Source organism: Panthera uncia (genome assembly GCF_023721935.1).
Source record: "Panthera uncia isolate 11264 chromosome C1 unlocalized genomic scaffold, Puncia_PCG_1.0 HiC_scaffold_3, whole genome shotgun sequence".
Classification (NCBI taxonomy): domain Eukaryota; kingdom Metazoa; phylum Chordata; class Mammalia; order Carnivora; family Felidae; genus Panthera; species Panthera uncia.
In genome coordinates, this window is record NW_026057584.1 from 105,809,991 (window position 1) to 105,834,004 (window position 24,014).

General features: G+C 39.7%; 1 protein-coding gene across 1 annotated transcript in view; it reads left to right on the top strand.

The window, feature by feature from the left end:
- Positions 1-24,014, top strand: part of CNTNAP5 (contactin associated protein family member 5) — a 243,413-nt gene that overhangs the window by 78,952 nt on the left and 140,447 nt on the right. Inside the window, exon 2 of the mRNA XM_049615751.1 lies at positions 10,125-10,281. Within this exon, the coding sequence (XP_049471708.1) occupies positions 10,125-10,281 (157 nt within the window). The remainder of the gene's footprint in view (positions 1-10,124; positions 10,282-24,014) is intronic.

Below are 24,014 nucleotides of genomic sequence, written 5' to 3' on the forward strand. Positions count from 1 at the left end.
TGGCTCAGTTGGTTAAGCGTCCAACTTCGTCTCAGGTCATGATCTCACAGTTTGTGGGTTCAAGCCCTGTGTTGAGCTCTGTGCTGACAGCTCAGAGCCTGGAGCCTGCTTCAGAATCTGTGTCTCCCTCTCTGTCTCTCTCTCCCCGTCCCCGACTCATGCTCTGTCTGTATCTCTATCAACAATAAACATTAAAAAATAAAAAAGTAAATGAAATTAGGATTACTAGTATTAAATAGGTACATTTGCTTTCGTCCCCAGGTTTTTGCAATTCTCTATTTTCTATGACTGTCTGTGGACATTAGGTGATTTACTTCTCTAACTCTGTTTCTCCTGCATTAATGTTTTTACCATATTCATCAGTATCACTTAAGCTATGCTATGGTGATAAATATACCACACCCTAAGTCTCTGGGGCTTCACACAGTGATGGTTTGTTTCTTCTCACATTACAGTTTGATGTGGGCAGGGAAATCCTCCTCCGTCCTTCTCACCCAGAAGCTACTACTGGAAACTACTACTTTCAATTTTGTCCTATCAGAGAAATTGTGTGTTAAACCAAAGATCTTATATTCGTGCTACAGTGGTTATTTTCTTATTGGTTCCCACACACGTATCCTAACTGGTCATTTTCTCCTGCAAGGCACATATCTTCACACGTTTTTTTGTACATTGAAAAGTATAAAGTTCCATGACTATTTGTGAAGGTGAATGTTCAAAACCTGAGCCATGGAATGGTGGGCCTTAGGGACCCAGAGCTGTGAGCCCAGCTTTGCCCCCAGTTACCATATGACTTGGAACAAGTCATTAAACCTTGTGAGGACGCTTCATTGTAGCCCTAAAGATAAAATACACTACTTATTGCAAAGTATTATTATATTCTTTCACAAATCTTAAACAATATAAATATAACCTAAGTTAATCATTTTGTCTATCTGTTTGCCAAACCGGGAAGAATCAGTGTGCTCAATTCTAGAGAGATTTGTCTAGTCCGGCTTTAAATAACCCCATCAAAGTGACTTTTATCATTTGTTTTGAGAGGACTGTATCATTAATCTTTCCTGCCCACCCCCTCCCCCAGCCTTTTGTGCTCACTTCAATTTAAATAGGCAGGGAGAAGAGAGCATTGAGCAACATTATAAAAATGTTAATTCCTAATGTCACCGAGTAGCTCTTAATCACACTATTAGACATATGTTCTGATTTAATGATCCTGACCAGCAAGCAGTAAGACCAAGTTTGACTTTGATGAATGTCTACCATTATTTTCTGATATGGATGAGGTTGTTTTTCTTTCTAACTAAATGTTTCCTCAGAAATGATATTTTACTTAGAAAGAGCACATAAAATGCTTTCCTTGGTGGCCAGAATCATCTTTCCTAAATTGGTGTTGGTGTTTCGATGATTCGTATTGTGATCATAGAATGAAACATTTTGATGCAATCACTTGTAATTAATTATTTGCCCTTTCAGGGTAGGTGATGTCTTTTCTCCCTCTCTTATTTGTTGAGCCCACAATGTTCAACCACAGTCAATGAAATAAGATATCTTTGGTATGTGCAGAAACCTTATTTCAAACCGTTGCTTTCTAAGGATGCTGTAGTGAATTTTGAGTCCCCTTTTCTTTGTGTCCCGTAACTACGCAGACTCTTCTCCAGTGACACCACCCCTTTCAACACCAAGCCTCTACTCAAATGGCACGATTTTCATGAAATGAAACCATTTCCATGAAACCTTTCTCAGGACTCCTGGACAAGGTTTATAGTTTCTTATTCTGGACCTGCCTAGGAATTTATTAACTGCCCTATTTTGGTCCTAATCTCATTGTAACTTTCATTTCTCGCAGCTGTGTACATGTCCTTCTTCCCCTAAATGTTATGAGCTCCTTTGAGGCAATGACAATCTATTAAAATTTATATCACTGGGACACATACCATGCCCTTCAAATCTTCGTACAGCATAGAATTAAGAAATAATTAAATGGAATTATATATGTGCATATATATGTGTGTGTGTGTGTGTGTGTGTGTGTGTGCGTGTGTGTGTGTAAGTTTAAAATCTTGTATTGCCCTATGAGTGAAAGCTGGGACAGATGACAGTCTAGTGACTGGACATTGGAATAAATTCTCCAAAGTTCTTTGCACAATTTCTAACCAGATGCCTGGGTGGGAGACATTGAACCTAGAAGAGGTGAACTGGGACTATCACATTGGGGAAAACTTACCTAAATTGTAGGAAGACCCAAGCACCATATGTGAAGAGGGCAAAAGTAAGCATGAGAGTCAGGGTTCCATTGACAGTAATTGACATTGAGTTGGGACAGACTGGGCTTGAGTAAGGAATATGGGAGGGGAAGAAGGGCAACTGCAAAAGGGGATGAGGAGTGACTTCCTGAGCAACCGCTCAAGTGCCTCCTACAGCTACTTACATATATGGGCCAGAAGATAGATAATTAGTTGGGCCAAAATAGAATTGATGTTTCTCTTTATTTTCCTTAACCACCTATATTTCCCTTTATGTGTTTCCAACCAAATTGCAAATCCTTTGAAAATAGAGCCTTCGATCATTCTATTTACTTCCTTATAATCCCTACAGAATTTTTTGACATGGTTGATATCTAATTTGTATTATCAGTTATTGTCACAATAGTGTTATCTAGCCAGTTGCCAAAACTCAGTGGCGTACAGAATTCAGTACTTATTCTCAGCTCACGCATCTGTGCATCAGGTGGGATAAATGTACTCCGTGTGCCACATTCTGAGGCCCACACTGGAGAGGTGGTGGCAGCCTGCAGCATGTTCTCGTGGTCCTGTCAGAGAAGATCCCCAGGGGAAAGTGGAAACATTTGCATGACTCTTTTAAGGTCTAGACTCTGAACGGACACACTGCCATTTCTGCTCGTATTCAGTGGGCCAAAGTGACTAAAAAGACCCAAGTCTAACATCATCCCTGGATAGGGATGTTGACAACTCCCATGAACCCACTATACCATATATGTACTGATCGGTGTGGACATTGTTGAAACCGTAAAAGAAGAGGCAGCTAAGTCTTTCTGTTGGCACAGTGAGGTTACCAGAATTTAAGGCCATGAGCATCCTACCTGTAAACTGAGAAATAAAATAAAGAAAAACAATAAAAACAATGACAATGGCTCAACATGGTATCACTGTCTGTATATATTTACAGAACTTTCCACCTCCTTTCTGGTTAGTTTGGCATTATGTTTAGACTGTTCGTAGTAGTGGGAAGAGCCAAATTCTCTTGGCTGTAGCTCCACTTACCCCTGAGAAGCTCATTATTTTCCCAGATGTCAAGACTTTGGTTTTAAACAATTGCAGGCTTAAAGACGACTCTCCAGTTTAAATTCCGTTCAGCAGCTCGTAGTGATTAAGTCATAGAAGTGTGCAATGAACCTGCATCATGATTTCTTTTAAATTTCCTACATTAAGAAAATCATAAATTAAACTAAGCAGGTACAGGTTGGGTTTCTGCTTAGGAATCCTATCAAACTCCTTTTGATTTTTATTTCTCCTTGAACTCTGTCTCTGTGTATATCATATAAAGTTCACGTTGGAAGAAAACTTAGCAGCAGAATGATGTGCTTATGCACTTATTAGCAAAGCTTAATACTTTTCTGATGCTGTTCATAAAGTAGGTAATACGGGCTCAAATTTCTGAGTTTAAAAGTGAGGATAACAATATTGCTCCTTGTCTACCTCCTCATATCTCTCTGTCTCTCACTTGCTCTCTGTCTCTGTCTTTATCACACACACACACACACACACACACACACACACACATTCACTGCCTCCCTAAACTCAAATTCTTGTTATAAGTTATTCTACGATATGAGGTTTGTGTCCATATTTCTTTGACCCAATTGTGAGAAGTATTTTCCAAGTTTATTTTGAATTGTCTTCTTGAGGATAATTAGAATAATAAGAACTTAGTGTTTTACAATGTAAATGCGAGTCAGAATACACCTAGAAATTTCTACATGAGCCCAAGAATGGAGAAAGGCTGCCAGGTCTTGGACTTCACCCCTGGCCTGATTAAGAAAGAGTCTTGCTGTACTGAAATAACGGAAGGGGAGCTTGACAGTTAAGGGTTATTATGGGCAAGCCTAAGACTACATACCCCGAGTGGTCTGCTGTGCCAATGGGGTTACATGGTGGTTTTATACAATTACCTATTTTAACTTGTTTGTCAAATACCCTAGCTGCATTGAAACGGAGAACATTTGAGTTCCCAGGAAATGGACATAAAAACAAAACAAAACAAATAAACAAACTATGAGTAAAAACCCAGAAAGATATAGAGCATTTGAAAGGAGGGTATTATGCTAAGTGAAACAAACCAGGCAGAAAAATACAGATTCCATATGTTTTCACTCATATGTGGATCTTGAGAAACTTAACAGAAGACCATGAGGGAAGGAAAGGGGGAAAAAATTACAGAGAGGGAGGGAGGCAAACCATAAGAGACTCTTAAGGACTGATAACAAAATAAGGGTAGATGGGGGGTGGGGGATAGGGGAAAGTGGCTGATGGGCAGGGAGGAGGGCACCTGTTGGGATGAGCACTGGGTGTTGTATGGAAACCAATTTGACAATAAATTATATTTAAAAAAAAAATGAAAGGAAGTCTAGCTTCAGGGCATAAACTGTGCTTTCAGTTTGTGTGCTGTCTCTAGCAAAACCAAATGCACTCGTGATGATGTTCTTGAAATTCCTGGCAGGGAAGTCCTTAAAAGGCTCCAGCAAGCAATACTAGTATTAAATTCTTGTGGTATTATTAGTGCGTATAAATGTGTAATAGTTAGATATATTTACTTATTGTGTTGTCTTTATTTTAGGTTATGTAAGAGATTATCCAATCACCTGTAATTTTCTTAGTTATCTCTCACTTAAATCCACCCATATGGGTTTTGCTGTAAGGTCCTAAGTTTTTTAACCATACATTATTTCCCCACATGTCAGAGCACAGTGGCATAACATAGGGATTATAATAACTTGTAGACTCTTGGACAAGAATGCTCGGGTTCAAGTCCTCATTCTGAACTTTCTGGTTGTATGGCCTCAAGACAGTCATTCAAACCTTCTTTGCCTCCGTCCCTTTGCCTGTACAGTGAAGGATAATAATACGTACCTCCTAGGATAACAGTCATGATTAAATGGGTTAATACATGTACAGCATGTTAAAAAACTGCCTGTAACCGAGTATATGCTCAGTAATGTTTCTTATTGTCATTTTTATAAGCCCCATGATAAATGACTCATCTTGGGTTTGGTGATAGTCTGCTTGATATTAACAAAGGGCAAGGGATCACCTTCTGTGTTCACTTACTGCCATACACTAAAGTCATTCACTCTATACCATAAACTTTCTCAGGAGGGTTTTTGATCATATATGTATATATATATATATATATATATATATATATATATGAATTTTCCCAGACCTTGTTATATACACGAGGTTACATAACAATAATAAGAGGTTACATAACGATAATAATCCCAAATGCACAGAAGTAATGCAAATAAATTAAATTCTGTAGTGATTTTTGTTCTGTATGCTGCACACTAAGGACCTCACCACCTCTCCCAGCCTCAGTGCTTACTGCTGAGTTTCTAAGAGAGGGAGACACAGAATCTGAAGCAGGTTCCAGGCTCTGAGACGTCAGCATAGAGTCCAGTGTGAGGCTTGAACTCACGAACTATGAGATCATGACCTGAGTCGAAGTTGTATGCTTAACCGACTGAGCCACCCAGGTGCCCCCAGTTTAGAGTTCTGATCCATTAAGTAATACTAAGTGTGTATTTAGCTCCAGAGGAGCCATTTAGCTTATTTATACCTGTCCAATATCTTTGGAGTGACATTTCTGTGTTAGGGAAAATTCACACCGTGAGTCCTGCCTCTGTAAGGAGTCAGAATTTGCATCCCCAGTCTCCTAGCTGGGTTGCAGGGATGTCCTTGTGCTTCCCAGATCAGGCCCCTGTGTGCAGCTCTGACTGGGAAGCAGGCTCTACATGGAGCTTCTGTTCTGCTGGTTGGGGTTGAGGACCACAGAAACATCTCTCTTTGGAGGGATGGGGCCTGTTAACCTGAGATGCTTAGGGAGGAGTGGTCCTGGCACTGGCAGTGTAACATACTCAGATGCATAGGTCTCCAACTTTTAACTTTCGGGGACAGTGAGCCAGGCAGAGCTCCCTGAGCAGGCCAGTGTGCAAGGTGGTGAGCCCATTAGCCAAAAGCCCATTACTTCCTTGGTCACGGTTCTGTGGCAGTCTGGTATCTTCTTAATAAATACTCCTTGTTGGGGTGCCTGGGTGGCTCCGTCACTGGAGCGTCTGACTCTTGGTTTTGGCTCAGGTCATGATCTCAGAGTTCGTGAGTTCAAGCCCTGCATCTGGGTCCACGCAGCTGGTGTGGAGCCTGCTTGGGATCATCCTGCTTGGGATCCTCTCTCTCCCTCCCTCTCTCTCAATTTCTCTCTCTCTCTCTCAATCTCTCTCTCTCTCTAAGATAAATAAATAAACTTAAAAAAAATTGGACTTGGAACTATCAGAGTGAATTCTTAGTTTGTAGGCAAGAACCTGATTAATAAATGTTCTATTTTGCCTCTTTCCTGATATTTTTTCTTGTTAAATGTTCCAATTAGAGTTTCCGCAAAATTTGGAAAATCATAGTTTGAAAACCTGGCGATAGATTTTAGGAAATCCCCTTATTTTACATTGATCCCACACTCCCTGATCCTTTACATTGAATGTTTGCATTGTTTGCTGGGTTCTTCTCTGGATGACCAGCCACATGTCACTTGCTCCTTCCTTGAAGTTTTTCTCAGAGAGTATTTTTTTTTATCAAGTTCTATCCTGACCACTCTCAAACTTCAGCCCACACTTTTTTTGCAGCCCACTTTTTCTAGCCTATTGTATTGTTTCCATACCTCTTGTTCCTTTCTAAATATGAAATGTATTATTATTATTATTATTATTATTTGTTTACTGTAATTACAATGTAAGATTGGGGGAGGGGGGCTTGTTTTCTTTGGTTGGTCGGTTTGGTTCCTCTTGAAGTGATTTATCCCAAGTGCCTAGAATAGTTCCTGGGATATCATAGATCTTCAGTAAATATTTGTTGGATGAATGTTGAGATATATATACATATTTATAATTGTGCTTTGTTCTTTCACTTTTTAAAACACCTGGGCAGGTGAAAATAAATCGGACTTCCCCAGTGGTCAAAAATGTGCAGCTAGGGTGTAGACTACCCTTCCTGACCACATCATTAGTGTCATGAATCAAGGCAAGTCCCACCTTTTTGATCCTGTTTCCTTGTTGCTTATGCTCCATTTAGTACTCCTCAGGAAAACAAACACAAAAGTGGAATATCCAGGAGGAAAACTGAGCAATGATGGTTCTGTTTTCAGATTTCTGCGTATGAGTGTGTGAGTGTGTGTGTGTTTCTCCTCTCTGTCGTATCCTTTCTTCTTGCTCATTTACAGTCATTCAGTTAAAACAATTTAAAACCTTAATACTAATTTCCAGGCATGAAGAGGGGACCCTAAGCCTCAGTTCTACAAGACGCTGATGGATTTACAACACAGCAAAGCCTTGAGCTGCTGTGGAACTTCCAGGGGCTTAAGATAACAAGTGAGCATTGGTGAAACTCCTAGGAAGCAACATAGACACCAGAAGCTATGCACAGATTGGTTGTCCAGAACTCATACCATTAGTAATGATGCTATTAATATGATTACAACTTGGGGCGCCTGGGTGGCTCAGTCGGTTGAGCGTCCGACGTGGGCACAGGTCATGATCTCGCGGTCTGTGAGTTTGAGACCCGCGTCGGGCTCTGTGCTGACAGCTCAGAGCCTGGAGCCTGCTTCGGATTCTGTGTCTCCATCTCTCTCTGCCCCTCCCCCACTCATGCTCATGCTCTCTCTCGCTCTCTCTCGCTCTCTCTCGCTCTCTGTCAAAAATAAACATTTATATACATACATACATATATATATATATATATATATATATGATTACAACTTTTGTTTAGCTCACAAACAAAAATGATCCATGATGACATTGAACATTACTATGGGATCTGGATTCTAGATTATGGAGGAGAGGACTGAGCAGTGTCAGAAGGAGCTAGAGATGAAGAGATTTCTTCCCATTTCTTGGACCCAAAGCCACCATTGGTAAACATATCACATACACAATATTTTACCCTTGTGTTGCCGGAACTCACCCACTGGAAAAATCTCTCTAGGCCACTTGAACATGGCTTATCTAAGCTAGGATTTAGAAGCAAAGCAATTCATTTGAACTAGTGTTTAATGATTTACAGCTGTTTGAAAGTAGGGAAAATGGATTTATACCATTGAGAATTAGTCTTTAAAAAGAAGGTACTCGCTAACAAACATCTCTAACTGGAATTCTAGCTTAAAAGATAATAAGGGGGCTTGGGACATTATAGGCAGAGTCAGGAGTGGTATTTTGGCATGAGTTTGGTCCTTCAGGCTGACCTCCCTCTAACTCGGTAATGCTAAGACTCTTCTGCTCTTCACAGCATCTTCCTTATGTTTTTCCAATGACCTACTGATTCTTGGAAGTTCCAGATTGTCACTTCTCTCCCTGCTTGCCTCAGTGACTTTCATAAGGGTATTAGCACTGAGAGCAATTCTTGGAAAGTTGTTGCTATCTGTGCATACACGAATGGTGTGTAAATTATGTGTTTGTAAATCAGAAGTTGCATGTGCAATTGAATCTTGACTTGGCGAAATTCCCACCTAGTAACATTATCAGACAAGTATTATTCTACTTTAAAATGGTACGCCATTAAAAAATGGCCCCTCGTAAGCATTTCTTTCATTTTTTAAATAATCACATATTAACTGCTTGTTGTATGATAAACAGAAACAAAACAGCAATTTCCAAAGGAACCTGGATGTAACTCCATGAAGACAAAAATGCATAATCCATGTCTGCCTACAACCCATCACTTGGATTCTTATGATAATTATCATTTTTGAGTAATAATTTTAATCTTCTGACATATTCCCAGTTATAAAGGAAAATTCCAACAGATTTTACTGAACTTAAAAAAAAATAAATTGCCAAAAACAAGACTCCAAAATAGTTTTCTGTTTATTATATAAACCTGAAATCAGAGTTTATATACCAGATGTATAGGTTAAATATGACATTCAGAAGGAATTATTCGGCCCACCCACACAATTGATCTTCAGAAGGTTTTATTGTTTTCCTTCTAGTCTTTGAACTTGGAATATATGACCTCTGTTTAAACAAATTAGAAGCTATGGTAATCCAGGGTACCACCATTCTTTCTTCACCTTAGTGTCCCCCTGCCCTCAGAGTCTATGAGAAACTGAGACCAATCTTGGCCCTCATGCTGTTATTTTACCTTTGGTAATTTTATAAGGAAATTAATTATTGTATCTGTAACTTAAAAAATTTTGGTCTGAAATCTAGCCCAATTTAATTAATTGTGATACCTGCCTGATTTGAGTTTGTGACCCTGTCTCTGACCATTGTGATTAACTCGTGTCCCACTACATAAATACTTTTCATGACAGTGTTGTTTTTATCTATATCTTTATATGTATATAGATATGGGTATGGATATAGATATATAGATACAGATGTGTGTATATGGATACATAGATTTGTATGTATGTAGATAGATAGATAGATAGATATACAGGGAGAGAGAGAAAGAAAGAAAGAAAGAAAGAAAGAAAGAAAGAAAGAAAGAAAAAGAGAGAAAGAAAAGAAGGAAGGAAGGAAGGAAGGAAGGAAGGAAGAAAAACAAAGAAAGAAAGAAAAAAGAAAAGAAAGAAAGAAAGGAAGAAAGAAAGAAAGAAAAAGGAAAGGAAAAAAGAAAAAGAAAAAAAAGAAAAACAAAGGGAGAGAAAAGGAAAGAAGAGAAGAGAGGAAGTGAGAGACAGAATATATATAGTATGTGTATGTATCTATGTATAGATACATATTACATATATATAAGTATATATGTATATCTATCTATCTATCTATATATATATGTATATTCTTCAAGACACTTTCGTCTCAGCTTCTGACACCCTCTGCAAACTATCTTGTCTTTCAGATGGAACACCATTTACCTGGTGGATTGGGCGGTCTAATGAAAGGCACCCTTACTGGGGAGGTGCCCCTCCTGGGGTCCAGCAGTGTGAATGTGGCCTGGATGAGAGTTGCCTGGACATTCGACACTTCTGCAATTGCGATGCTGACAAGGATGAATGGTAATGGGGATCATGATCTTTCTGCAGTTGTGGAGGAAACACATTAATTGATGCATAAAATTTCCCCCAAGAGAAAAAGACATGGTTGAGAAATTCAATATAAACTAGGTCCCCCTAATGATTGTGATTGTTTGTAACTTGGAAAATTGCCAGCTCTAGTACTTTTAGGGCTATCACTGAGGTTTGTAACATAAAACACGTCACCTCATCACCACCTTCTATTCTGAACGTTCGTTTTTTTCGCAACAGAATGAACTGTAACATTAAGCTTTGCCATGTAGTTGGTGTTTCTATAATGTGTGGAATATAGCTTCTGGGAGAGAGTGGGGGAGGTAGAGATGTGTAATCATACAAACTGTGTCTTCATTCTCCCATTTTCCCACTGATGTTTCAGTCACCGGCCCACCCTCTCCTGGCCAATACAATGATAACAAAGGAAATTTATATTTATTGAACATCTACTTAATCTTCACACAAAAAAAAACCATACTAATTCCTTATAATTGTCTCACTTTTGCATCTTGAGGTTGAGGAATGTGGTTTACAGAGAAGTTGAGTAAGGTGACTGACCCACATGTATTAAGTGACGGATGAAGAATTTGAACTCAGTTATGGCTGGGGCCAGGGTCTCTCTTCCTCTCCCCTACCTTATTACTTTTGTAAGGTTAAGGCCCTTTGTCCTTCAAGTGAACTACCTGTTTTTCACTGTATTATGAAAATACAGAACATTTCCAAGACCATTTTGTTGTCACTGAATTTCAGGCATTCTTTAGTTTTGGCTTTGTAATTTTGCTTGCTTCATGAAATTCTGCTCAATTAAGAATTCCTAAGTCCAACTGCTTTTAACCCACTTAAAAATTTTTAAGTACCTTTTCTCTGGTGTTTAAATTGGTAACAGCAGAGACTGTTTTGAATAAAGCTTAAGGTAGAGTCAAAATCTAAATTCAATGAGGAAAGGACCAAACACCTCCACCAGGTTCTTCTAGATGGGCCACCCTTTCAGAACGCTGTAGGGCTGCCTGGGCCCTGAGGCAAGTTACCTCAAAATCTTCACATGGGTAAAATCAAACAAAGTTGACTGGAGGTAGGATGGACTTCTCCATTCTTTGGGCCCCCACTTTACCCCACGGTGCCTTCTATCATAATGTCATGAAGACCTGCAATCAATTATAACTCATATTTTGGATGGAGACTATGTCTTTTAATATTATATCCCTCAGGATCTATCCCTTGTGCAGTAGAAACTCAGTGGTAGTTAACTGAATAAATGAATTTAGAAGACCTCTGAGGATGAGGGATGACCACAAAATGGCTCCTCCAAAGCTTGAGAGATTTTTGTGGAAAAGTTAAATGGTTTTGTTGCCAGGAAAACATAGTCAAAATGATCTGCAATCAGCAGCTTAGAATCACTCACTTTTGCATGATTCATTAATTCCCCTTCTCTATGCTTGACATCAGAAATTATAGATGTATACACCTAAATGGAAACACCTTTCTTTCATTATGTATAGTCAGAGAAGTTGATATGGGGCAGTAGAATATAAAGAGAAGGTGAAGTGTTTCTCCTAATTACCTTCAATTCACTCCCTAGTGGCTGAACTCTTTGATCTTTGCTCACTGTTTTATTTCCTGTGGTGTGGCCCTTTGCATACAGGACACTGCCTCAGTGCCTTTCCTTCCTAGGGAACAACTGACCAGGACTGGGCTTAATTTATTAAGCAATGAGGGGCAGTGGGAGAAAATGACATCATATTACTTAAAAATAGGCCACCATGTTGATATGTTTCCACACTCTCTTCTCTAGGATTTTCCACTGACTCTCTCTTTTACTCAGATTACACCCTCTTCCTTGTTTGACCTGCTCACTAGTTGACTAAGCTTTGAGCCCTTTATAAAGTGTTGACTCAACTTCATCATCTAGGCTGTACCCAGAGGAACACTTCAAAATGTCCTTTCTGTCAACTCTGGTGTCATCATACCTCTATCAACATAGAAGTTACTGCATTTTTCATATCCTTTTCCAGTTCCTTTAAAGCCAGGGAAAAAGCGCCATTATCTGCCACTTTCTGTGGCAAACAACCTTTATTAGAGGCAGCAGCGTTTTATTTTAGATATAAATTTTGTTCAACAACCCACATAGCAAAGATCAAGAGAACTGACCAGACCTTTCTTTTGTAAAGATGCCTACTTCACCAAGACTAGAATAACACATTGAGTGTCTCAGGGCAAAATCCAGGTGAGATCAGGGAGTTCCTTCTGTCATTCTTATGAAGGAGCAGAGGCTGAGATTCTGATTTAACTCTTCTGGATTTCATTCCTTTGTCTTCGGACAGTCACACACTCTAATATATTGAGTCTGGAAAATACCCTGTTATAGAAGCAACTGCATGTACTATTCCATTTGACATTTACTCACAAATCACTTGTTTATTGAGTGCCTAGTCTATGCCAGTCAAGCAGTCTGCTTTGCAGAGAAAGCCAAAGGCATTGTAATCTCTGCCCTTGAGGAACTCACGGAACAGTGAGGGGGAAAAATAGTTAGTTAGCAATATATGGATCTTTGTGATGAATTTGGTAATAGAGATAAGTATAGATGTGCCCAGACCTGTGGTGGATATGGGCTGGGACAAGTGGCAATTAGGTTTTGAAGGACCGAAAGAAGTTAGCTAAAGTTAGTATAGTATGGGTAGGTAGAACCTTCATATGCTCAGACAGGGAAATGTGAAATAATATAAAAATCACTACTTCTCCTACACACAAATATTTTGGTGTGATTGTTGCCCCGTTTTCATGTGGGGGATTTATAAGAGAGGAAGACAGGAAAGAAGACTAAATCCAGATCAAGAAGCTTCTTGTATTTGAAATAGTAATGAGATCCCTTTGTCTATACCAAGATTGTGGACACAGAATATCCTTTCCAATATGAACCCTGCCAGAGCCTTGTGGAAATGCATTCATCACTTATCTATTCAAGTCTATTATTTAATGCAGAAGAGAAAAGGATAAAAGCACACAGGATTGTGAAATAGTCATGTTTTTGTTTTTCTTTTTTTTAACATTCTTCCAACCACATTCTTAGCTTCCATGTGGTCAAGCTGGCTTTCCACACATCTAAAATTTTTGTTTCAGAAGAGAGTGCCCTATTAGTATCGCTGGTGTTTCAAAATGCTCCTAAGAAACCTCAAATGTATTTATCTTGTACAGTTCCCTCAAGTTTCTGCTTTTGGTAAAATTGGTCAGAAAACTGATTTGGGCTGGTGGAACATCTAGCTGATAGCATTTTGATGTATTACAACTTCTGGGTAATATTGTCGCTTAAAAATGTTACCTATCATGAACTGAAGTGTTCTTGGCATTTTATGTGCTCTATTTCATAGCATCATCCCCACAACGCTTGAGGTGGGTTTTATCATCTTTTTTGCCCAGAAAAGGAAACTGAGGCTCTGAGATGGTAACCTCAGTTCAGATCACGTGCCTAAGGGGGCAGAGTGGGATTCCTGCTGAATCCAAGGATACTCTTGGTGACTACATAAAAGGAGCCACCAATTTGAGATTTTCAGTTGTGACAGCAGGTGGGGATGCCAGAGACCTCTCCCAGGGCTTCTCCAATCACACCGTGGCAGCCTGTGGGTTTCCTTTTGCTAAAACAGGCTGCTCTGGGAGGCTCAGCCATCTTCCAGGCCTCTGGTAGTTGATAATAGTGTATTCTGTTTTAATCAACCTCTGGAACTGAATACATTGCTGCCAGACCAAGTAAAGGGGGAAAATGAGCATGTGGTGGGTGGGAGAGGAGGTGAGTCAGCCCAGAAGACGGAGGTGGATGGAGGGGAAAGAAGAACTTGACAAACACCAAAAGCACAACTCTTTCTTAGAGTAAAGGGAAGCGTCAGGTAGGCATCACGGTCAGGTGTTCTATCTCCAGGGGTTTCTGTCTCAGCCAGAGAACTAAACAGAAGGAAAAAGAAAAAAAAAAAAAAAAAGGAAGAGAAATGAGTAACAGTTTTACAGTCAATGATTGTAAAGGTACTTGTTTTCAACTTAGTGGTTTGACATATAGAAATCTTGCCAATCGGGTGTTTTCTGATCCCATTACTTCAGACTGATGGACTGTGGGGAATAACGGAGGACACTGGGGGCAGTTCCAGGCTGGAGACAGCACAGGGACAGTGGGGCTGTGTGGGTGGGAAGCTGTCAGCCAAGTAGAGGGATCCAATGGGAGGAGGGATCCAGTTGGAAGAGGCAGGGAGAGCCTCCTAGGGTTCCCTGTTGGTGGGGGCCCATGGCCCTAATGAGGACTTTGCTCAACCAAACAACCAGGTGGAATTGAAATGAAGCTCTGTTGCTTAACAGTAGAACATTTTTAAAAATTTATTCATAAGAAAGTATAGACATTTTTATATGATTTTCAGTAACTCTGTTCTTTGCCTTTTGTCCTTGATGTACCCTTACATAAAGCGATATGGTACAAGATAGGAAGAGAAAATGGTGTAAGGTTTAAATTCTGGTCATCTGGTCATCCAAAAAAAGGGAACCTATTATTCTGTTTCTTAAAAAAATATATATACAGGATATTTTTAGATTTTTTTTTCAGTATATGGAATCCTAAAGCTTCAAACCATTCTTTTGCCATTGATTCCACTTCTCTACCACAGAGAAATTATTTAATAAATGGTGTCAAATCCATGAATGAACAATTGAATGTGTTCCGTTGGGCATATTTTTACTTTCCGTAGGTCAGGCCATGGTCATTGTAGGATTAACTGATCTTTATTTCATTGTTAGCTGTTATCCAGCTTTTATAACCTCACAAGAAACATTCACCCAAAGTTTAGCCTAAACTTTCTGCCACACATTCATTTCCCTTCTGGCTCTCAAAGAGTAGTTGGAAGTGGCCACTGTGCTCCAAAAGTTGTCTTTTTATACATTTGCCTTCAACTTTTCTCTTTGGTAACTTCACATCTAATCCAGTCCCAGGACTTTGACCTTCACAAAGACCCTTCCTGCTTTTCCCGCAAGATTTACTGAGACAGTTGCCTTCAGGAGGAGGATGCTGGATACGCACAAGGGGTTTAGGATTCTGCTGTTCCCTCACATAGGCTGTTCTGTGGTCTCTCAGACCTCCTTTCCTCAACCTTCTACCCCTGAGATTCCCAGACTTGGGACAGGAATGGTGCCTCATTCTTGGTAGTGTCCTAAGATGGTGCAGGAGTCCTGAATCCTGAGAGAAAGGAAAGGATCACCTCAGAAAACACTAAGATTCTATGTTCTTTGCTGGTTAAATTTTATTATTCATGAAACTGTTTATGAGCTGTTCTACTGCCTATTGAGTTTTGAAAGTGCGTTTGTTCCTAGCAGGCAGAAATTATGAAAGCGTTATCTGTATTTTTACTTGCACTCTATGAATTCCCACATGCATCTAGTACTATAATCAGGGCCTGCACCTCATGTTAGAGAGAAGTATGCATGGCACATGGTAGGTCCTTCATGCATTGACTGCTGAAACAAGGAATGAAATAATGAATCCATGGGGTTTCCTTTCTCCCCATCCTCTCTCCCTGGCCAAATATGCCCTGCACTTACTAGCTATTGTCTGCTGTTTAATTCATTACATTTCCACTTAAAATGTATATCTTGGGGCAACTTGCTTTGGCTTGTTTAAACTATCCCATGACTAGATTTCAGATCATTTTTAGACAGAATGTGTCATGCTGCATCTATTCTCTCAATAGAAAGCATCACATACTCAAGAAAAGAAGGAACAGCACAAAAATGGGGGAAAAGAACCTATATCCAGAGGGTGATAATTCAAAAGTATATCACATCATTATTTTATAGAATTCTAAATGGAGTGAAATAGTTGATATCTTACCAAAGACAGCATTAGGGATTATTTTCTGTTTGTTTATTTGTTTGTTTTAGTTTAGTGCTGCCACCATCTATCATTTCTTGGGAAAATATTCAATATAAGGAATTTAAGACATAGCGTCCGACTTCAGCCAGGTCACGATCTCGCGGTCCGTGAGTTCGAGCCCCGCGTCAGGCTCTGGGCTGATGGCTCGGAGCCTGGAGCCTGTTTCCGATTCTGTGTCTCCCTCTCTCTCTGCCCCTCTCCCGTTCATGCTATGTCTCTCTCTGTCCCAAAAATAAATAAAAAACGTTGAAAAAAAATTTTTTTTAAAAATAAAAAAAAAAAAATTAAAAAAAAAAAAAAGACCTGTTGGTTATAGAAAACAAAGCTCAGTTATAAAATACTTGTTAGTGTTTTAGACTCAGACTTTTATTACATCAGTTCTCTGTCAGGCTGTACAAATACAGTCTCTAAATTGTCTGTGGAATCGCATTACTTGGGTAATTGCAAAATTGTGAGTATCAGAAATAGAACTCGAAGTCAATATGAAGGTTAAGAGTTTGCATTTATATAGTATATTTTATATAACATTTTGATTCGGATTGTTACTGTATAACAATATATTATAATTATACTGAAAAATGCAGTGGGACTTTGGCTTCTATTTTCATTTGCATACTTATCACTAAGTGTACAGCATTACTCACCTAACAGTAGCTCTTACTCAGATCCAAATTACATGAGCTGCTTACCTCTTTTATCTGCTCTGCAAATTTGCTCACAATTGTCAGTTCTGACTCACCCAATTTAGGTTTCTATATTTAACAAAGCATAAGGGGAATATTTCTCTTGATTTTATTTTAAATTTTAGGAGCTCATTTTCATAAAATAAATCCATTCTATTATATACTGACTATAAAAACTCAAATGTTTCAGAAATATTTAAGCAAAAAAGTAGAATCTCCTTCCTCACCACCACTTGGAATCCATACTTGTGCTCTGTATATATAATCTGACACCTAAAGATAATAGTTGGGCACATAAGGTACTTCTACATATAAATATCTTCCTATGTGTATGTCATATTCACTAAATGTGAGATCATATTGGGGTGCTTGGGTGGCTCAGTCAGTTAGGCGTCTGACTTCAGCTCAGGTCATGATCTCGCAGTTCACGAGTTCAAGTCCTGCATGGGGCTCTCTGATGACCGCGCAGAGCCTGGAGCCTGCGTCAGATTCCGTCTCCCTCTCTCTCTGTCCCTCCCCCCACTCAAAAATAAATCAACATAAAACATTAAAAAAATGTGAGATCATATTAAACATATTATTCTGCAGCTCACTTTTCTCACATAAAATATGTCTTGGAGAGCTTTTACTTGACATCATTAAATAAGCATGAAAACAAGTATATCCTGTCCATTTTAATAGCTGCAAAGTATCCATAGTATGTCTGTATCATAAGTTATTTTACCGTTCCTTTATGATAAACCTTTTCCTTGTCAGTGACTTTTCAGTCTTAGGGGGAAAAACGCTGCAGTGAACATTTTTGAGTCTTGATTTGCAAGACTCTTTGAAAATTATTATTTCTACTGCATAGACCCTTAACTTAAAATTGTCAAATTATCCACTTTTCTATTTTGGTAGGTGTGGCCAAATTGCCAAAGGAACTTAGGATGTTACCCAGACCACAAAGGGGATCAGTTCAGATCTGGACGCCCTGACTCTGGGGGACATGCTCCTCTACCTGAGGAGGAATATGCAGTACTCAGTAGAGGCAAACATGGCCACAGAGAGAGACATCAGATACAACTTCTTTTTGCTCAGAACTTGCTGGACACCTTAGCCAAGTGTGGACAGCTGTGATGGGCCCCAGGTGATAATGAGTTCCTCTCCACTTCCTTCTCTCTGCCTTGGTCATTTCTGCCATGACTGGTATTGCTTCTGAGGTCCATGGGGACCCTCTAGGCTAACTACAGATAAATCCTAGTGTTTTCTGCATTTTTCTCAAACTGTAGAGTCTTCATCATTAAGAACAGGAGGAGGAGGAGAAAAAGAGTAGGAGAGGGAAGGAGGAAGAGAGAAAATAGTTCTATCTCCTTTGTAAATCTGCCTTATAGATTTGCAGTAAAAATAGGATGAACTAATACCCATAATACACCTGGAGCACACAACTGGGGTGCCTGGGTGGTTCAGCCGGTTAAGCAGCCGGCTATTGATTTTGGCTCAGGTTGTGATCTTGTGATTCCGTAAGATTGAGCCCCACACCGAGCTCTGTGCTGACAATGTGGTGCCTGCTTTGGGGTTCTCTGTCTTCCTCTCTCTTTTTCCCTACCCTTTTCACACTCTCTCTCTCTCTCTCACTCTCTTTCTGTCTCAAAATAAATAAATATACCTTAAAAAAAAGAACACACAATTGTAGCTACCTTTGCTGGCAGCACCCTCATTTTCTGGATATAAAATGTAATTTATCTCTAAGTAACATTTTATTATGTAATGAGATGACCAAATCCTGGATTTGTCATTTAAGTAACTATACAGCCTAAATCATTTAGCCTCTCTGAGCTTCAGGTTCCAATTTTTTTTAAAGGAAAGAAAGAAAGAAAGAAAGAAAAAACGGGGAGGGGAGAAGGGAAAGGAAGGGAAGGGAAGCAAAGGGAAGGGAAGGGAAGAGAGAGAGAGAAGAGAAGAGAAGAGAAGAGAAGAGAAGAGAAGAGAAGAGAAAAAAGAAGAAGCATATCTCTGGTATCTCTGTTGAGTCCTGGCTGAGTTAGCAGTAACTTATGCATCTAGCTGATGTGCCATGTATTTATTTCTCAAAAATTTGTTAGTCATCATTTTTATTATTTTCCCTAGTTTTCAGTGTCTTAAATAAATGGGAGGAAGCAATATTAATTTATTGAAGTTAATTTCTAAGAAAAAAATACCTACATCTATGTCATAAAATAAATAGAATTAAGTAGCACACTGGAACACTCATAGGTGAAATGAGGAAAGAACAATGAAGGCCCCTCTCCCCAAAGACAGGGCTGCCCTCTGAAAGTTCACTAGTTAAAATCATCCTGTAATGGATGGGTCTTCCCGCAACAGAAATAAACCAAGAGATTGCTTGTAAATGTGTAACCGAAGAGTTTGTGGGCTCCCAGAACTCCTGTCAAGGTGACCCCCGTGTAATCTCAGGGAATGCAGGGCTGGAAAATGATTGCAAATTAGTAAACTGAAACCTAGTCAATTGAATTGTATCTGGTGTGGAGAAAGCCTGTGTGAATGGAATGGGGATGGTCAGCCGGAGACCCACGAGGACAGCTCTAGGACTCAGGGTCAGTGCTATTATTCCAGCACGGTTCAGAGAAGATGTAGGCTAACTGTGGGAAGGAGCAGTGTCCCCATGCAAAGGAGGGAGACAAGGAGACCAGAGGAGCAAGGTGATGACAGCAAAGGTGTGCTGTTCAAATCCTGGCCTCTCCACTTGAAAATGATGCACCCTAGGAAGTTCGGTCACCTCTGTGAAGCTCCACTTCCTCTCCTGCACAAGGCAGGTGATGATTACAGCAATGTCATAAGGATGTTCTGTGGACTAAATGACAGCATGTGTGAAAATCTACTTTTATGCTCACATGGCCAGGGAAAGGCAAGAGGCAGCTCCCACATTCACATTCAGTGATAGGAGGCACTCAGCTGAGCCCCAGAGCCAGCAGTAGGTTCTAGGAATAGCAGCCTTAAACTGGAGTAATGCCTCTGACCCCTGGGTCATTTACTTCAGAACTCACCCTCCACGGGGACGCCTGGGTGGCTCAGTCAGTTAAGCGTCCGACTTTGGCTCAGGTCATGATCCCGATGGCTTGTGAGTTCAAGCCTCACGTCAGGCTCTGTGTTGGCAGTATGGAGCCTGCTTGAGATTCTCTCACTCCCTCTCTTTCTGCCCCTCCCCTGCTCGTTCTCTCTCTCTCTCTCTCTCTCTCTCTCTCTCTCTCTCAAAAATAAATAAACATTAAAAAAATTTTTAGAAATAACACTCTGTAAAAGGTAATTGTGGTTTTAATAAGAATTTTATTGTACACTCAACCCTGTTAAATATTTTGGAAGTTGGACCATACCTCTAAGAGACAGAGACCTCTTATCATAACCAACCAACTTTTAAATAAGAGTATGAATCATGGTTCACATTGCTGAGTATGTTTCTGGGAGTCTTATGGTGGAGAATGAGAGCAGGAAGACAGTAGTGAGCTTGACACCAGAAAGCCAATGTAGGTAACCATCACCAAGGCCTGGGCGAAGACCCATGAGCTCCCTCTAAATAAAACTGAGGCCTGGAGGGTGAGGATAAGGCAGTTGGATGGAGAGACATAAAGCAGGTGAGCTTGGTGGAAGTGGTTGATGAAGAATGAGGGAGGAGTGAGACAAAGAGAGAAGACCTGTGTGTGTATGGCCTCAGTCACTGGGAGAACGGGGCCGTGTCCTTCACAGGACTGAGTAACACAGACAAGTAGAGGAGCAGATCCCTGGAGCAGCGACAAGTGGAGTGGGCTGGGGCATATTCGTTAGAGATGACAGTTGACATCCAAGGAAGGTGTTCGGTAGGCAGCTGAAAGACTATGTGTTCATTGTGTCTGTGACGGGAAGGAAGGCAACGCTGTGAAATGCTGCCACAGAGTGGAATGAGTTAGGGGCTGACATATTCATGGAAGTTAGCAATTCAGTGAGTGGGGCTGCCATGGCATGAAAGGAGAGAAGGCTGGTTGGGGGAGAAGAGGGCCAGGAGATAAAGAGGGAGAATGCAGACAGTTCTGTGAAGAACTTTCCTGGCACTAGTGAATGCTACTTCTGTTCATATCCAGAGCAGATCAGTCAAACCAGGCCTCCAAAAATCTCCATCTGTGGTAGTGTTTTCTTAATTAATTTTATACTCATAAAATCTTGAGGGTCATGAAAATTTCCTAATAATAAGGTAATATTGGGTGGACTTTGGCTGTATTCATAATACCCAGTCCTGGTTTTGTTTTCTCCCATCTATTTGAGAAGAGCACTCTGGTTTCAAGTTTCTAGAATGTTTTAGAAGAACTATAGTTTCTGACATGTTTAAATATTTGCAAAATTGTCTTGTTTTGCCCCTCATGTTTCTTATGCTGGGAATAGAAAACAAGCCTCCAGACATGTTCTGGTCAGCATAGGGAACAGGGGAATAGATATGGCCTCCTGGTGTGGACTTGCATATGTGGCCACAGTCGATGCTTGCATTCGCTTTTTTGACAACCAAGTGAGAGCCAACCTTCAGTCTAATCCCCTATGTCATTTTTATTAGGAAGTCTTAAGAACGAAGACCAAAGGGAAATAATTGCCTTAACCAAAGTTAGGATGGAATTACTGGCAAGCATCAATACAGTTCTTCAGACTTGCAAACTTGCTCATGGGCATTTAGTTGGCCATTCTTCCCACCCAGCCATGGAAGGTGAAGAGCATTATGTCACCAGCTCAAGGGAAGGGTGTGCTGAGGGTCTTGAGACTGATGCACTCAGATTCACGCACAAGGGCTTCAAAGTTAGCTGGGGCCTTAAGGTTTTGCATAATTCTCTAGATTTTTCTACCTTATGCATAATGATATTTATTTATTTATTTATTTATTATTTATTTTACTTTGGAGTGACTGAAAGCAATAAGAATGTAAAAAGGAAACAAAAATCTCTCTTGATAGGTTGAGTTACCCAAATGACTCTACTAAAAGCAGCTTACCGAGCAGAAGTGAACTAAAATTGGCTGATGAAAAAATAAATGACAGCATGTGACTTTTCACCATATTTTACCTGTGATTCACTAAAGAAATCAGTGGCCCCTTTTTGCCTCTGCAATTCTGAATTTGGTAAAATCCCAAGATGCAGATAATAAAAGGAAGGGGAGACCACATTTCCTCTTACATGTCCTTTCATTGACCCTTGTGTGTTTCCTGAGGACCACATGTCTGTCCCTTGTACCCTTGCAGCCTCCAGAAGCTGGAGTCACTGACTGCCTTCTGCTCATTCATGCCAACCGTGAAGCTCCCTTTGTTATTTTTCTTTAAAAAATTCTTTTTATTTCACTTTTTTAAAATTTCAAAGCTTACAGGGAATTCTAATAATTATTGAATCCCCACCTTGTGTTAGTGTGTGGTTTTATATATGTTATCTCCTTCCATTTATATAGTATCAAATTGATATTATTAAAAAAAACAAATTGATATTATTATCCCCATTTTAGAGGTAAGGAAACTGAGGCCCAGAGTGACCTCACTGACATTTTATAACTAGTGTCTTGAGACACATGGATTCAACCCATAACTGTCTGGTCAAAATGGCAGTGCTTTTCCACTACAACACAATGGCTTCTGCACTTATGAAGTACTTAAGTGCCCTGTACCCTTAGGAATAGGCTCGCATATTGTTCCGAAGGAAGACAAAGTCTATAAAATGTGTGCCCTTAAGAAGGTAAGTTCAAACAAAAGAGAAAGGAAAACAAGTCAATGTGTGGAAAGAAATGTATAGCTCTAGACTCCCTACTTATCACTAGGCACCACCCTAATTTGTATCACTGGGTATCATCGTATGGTTAAAATCCACCACCAAAGCCCCCAGGTATCCTACCCATTGATGCTTTGAAATCATACCTATCACTCACAAATTGAATTAAATCCACTTTTCTTCTCCCTGTGACATTAAGAGCATGAATAAATACGCAAAATATTGTTGATACCTAGATTGCTCATAGACTGCACACAACCCTCACCTGCATTTTATTGGCCAGTGCAGTGTTGGCTCCCACCATATCCTTCCTTCCTTCCTCCCTCCCAATCACTTTCTTCCTTCCTTTCTTTCTTTCTTTCTTTCTTTCTTTCTTTCTTTCTTTCTTATAGAATTTTAAATCCTTTGTCAAGGTTTGAAAATTGAGAAGTTTTACATTAATATTCCAGTCTGACCCACTTGTTTTACATTCATGAATATCATTATTACTTGTTACTAATGGATCCACTGTCTCCTTTAGCCAGAACAACTGTTTTCGACCAGTTTTCCTCTCTCTCTCTCTCGAACGTATGTGTCAGGTTCCATTTATTATCTAACACAAAACTGGCTTCACTCATTTTTATTACTTATTTGGCCCTTGTAGGGAATTACTCATTTGGCCCCTGTGTCTATCATAATTCAACAACTTTGGAAAGCAACTTCCTTTTTTTTTTTTTTTTTTTTTTTTTAGTTGTCAGATTTAAAAAAAAACCCATTTTTGGTATTGTGTCTTGCATCATCAAACTTTTTTCTCTGTTATTTGGAAGAGATTTTTATCCTTAGAGTGCTATTTGTATATTACAGCACTTTAACCCAGGACATCAAATTGAGGCAGACAAGGTGTCAAGTGTGTAAGGGAGGCAGTAGTTAGCATTGATGGACAGGCTTCAGAATCAAACATTTTCACCCTGAAAATGAAAGTGGAGAGAAAATCCTAAAACAAAATGGTTTCTTCAGGGTTGCATATGTGTTTGTCTGTATTCTACTTTGACTATGTGGAATTTGCTTTGAATTCTCTGCTTGAAAAGATATTGGAGTATGAAGACTAAAATTTTATTCTGTGTCTTTGTAACATTCATAGAAATCCTTTGAAACATAAACTAAAGTCTTATGCCCGGCCCTTTGAATGGCCTCTAAATATGGTACTCAAATAGTAGAAAATGGATTAGTGCATTTCTTTACCTTTTTGGCTACTTGACCTGAAGGGTATGTGTGCAGGTGAATATTTCATTTATTTATAACCAAGATGGATTGGTAGGTTTTTCTCCAAATCTCGTGAGTTGGATGCCAAAACTTAACATTTAATTTTCTGTAGTGTTTTGTATAGTAGGCGATATTCAATACAGAATCATAGCTGGA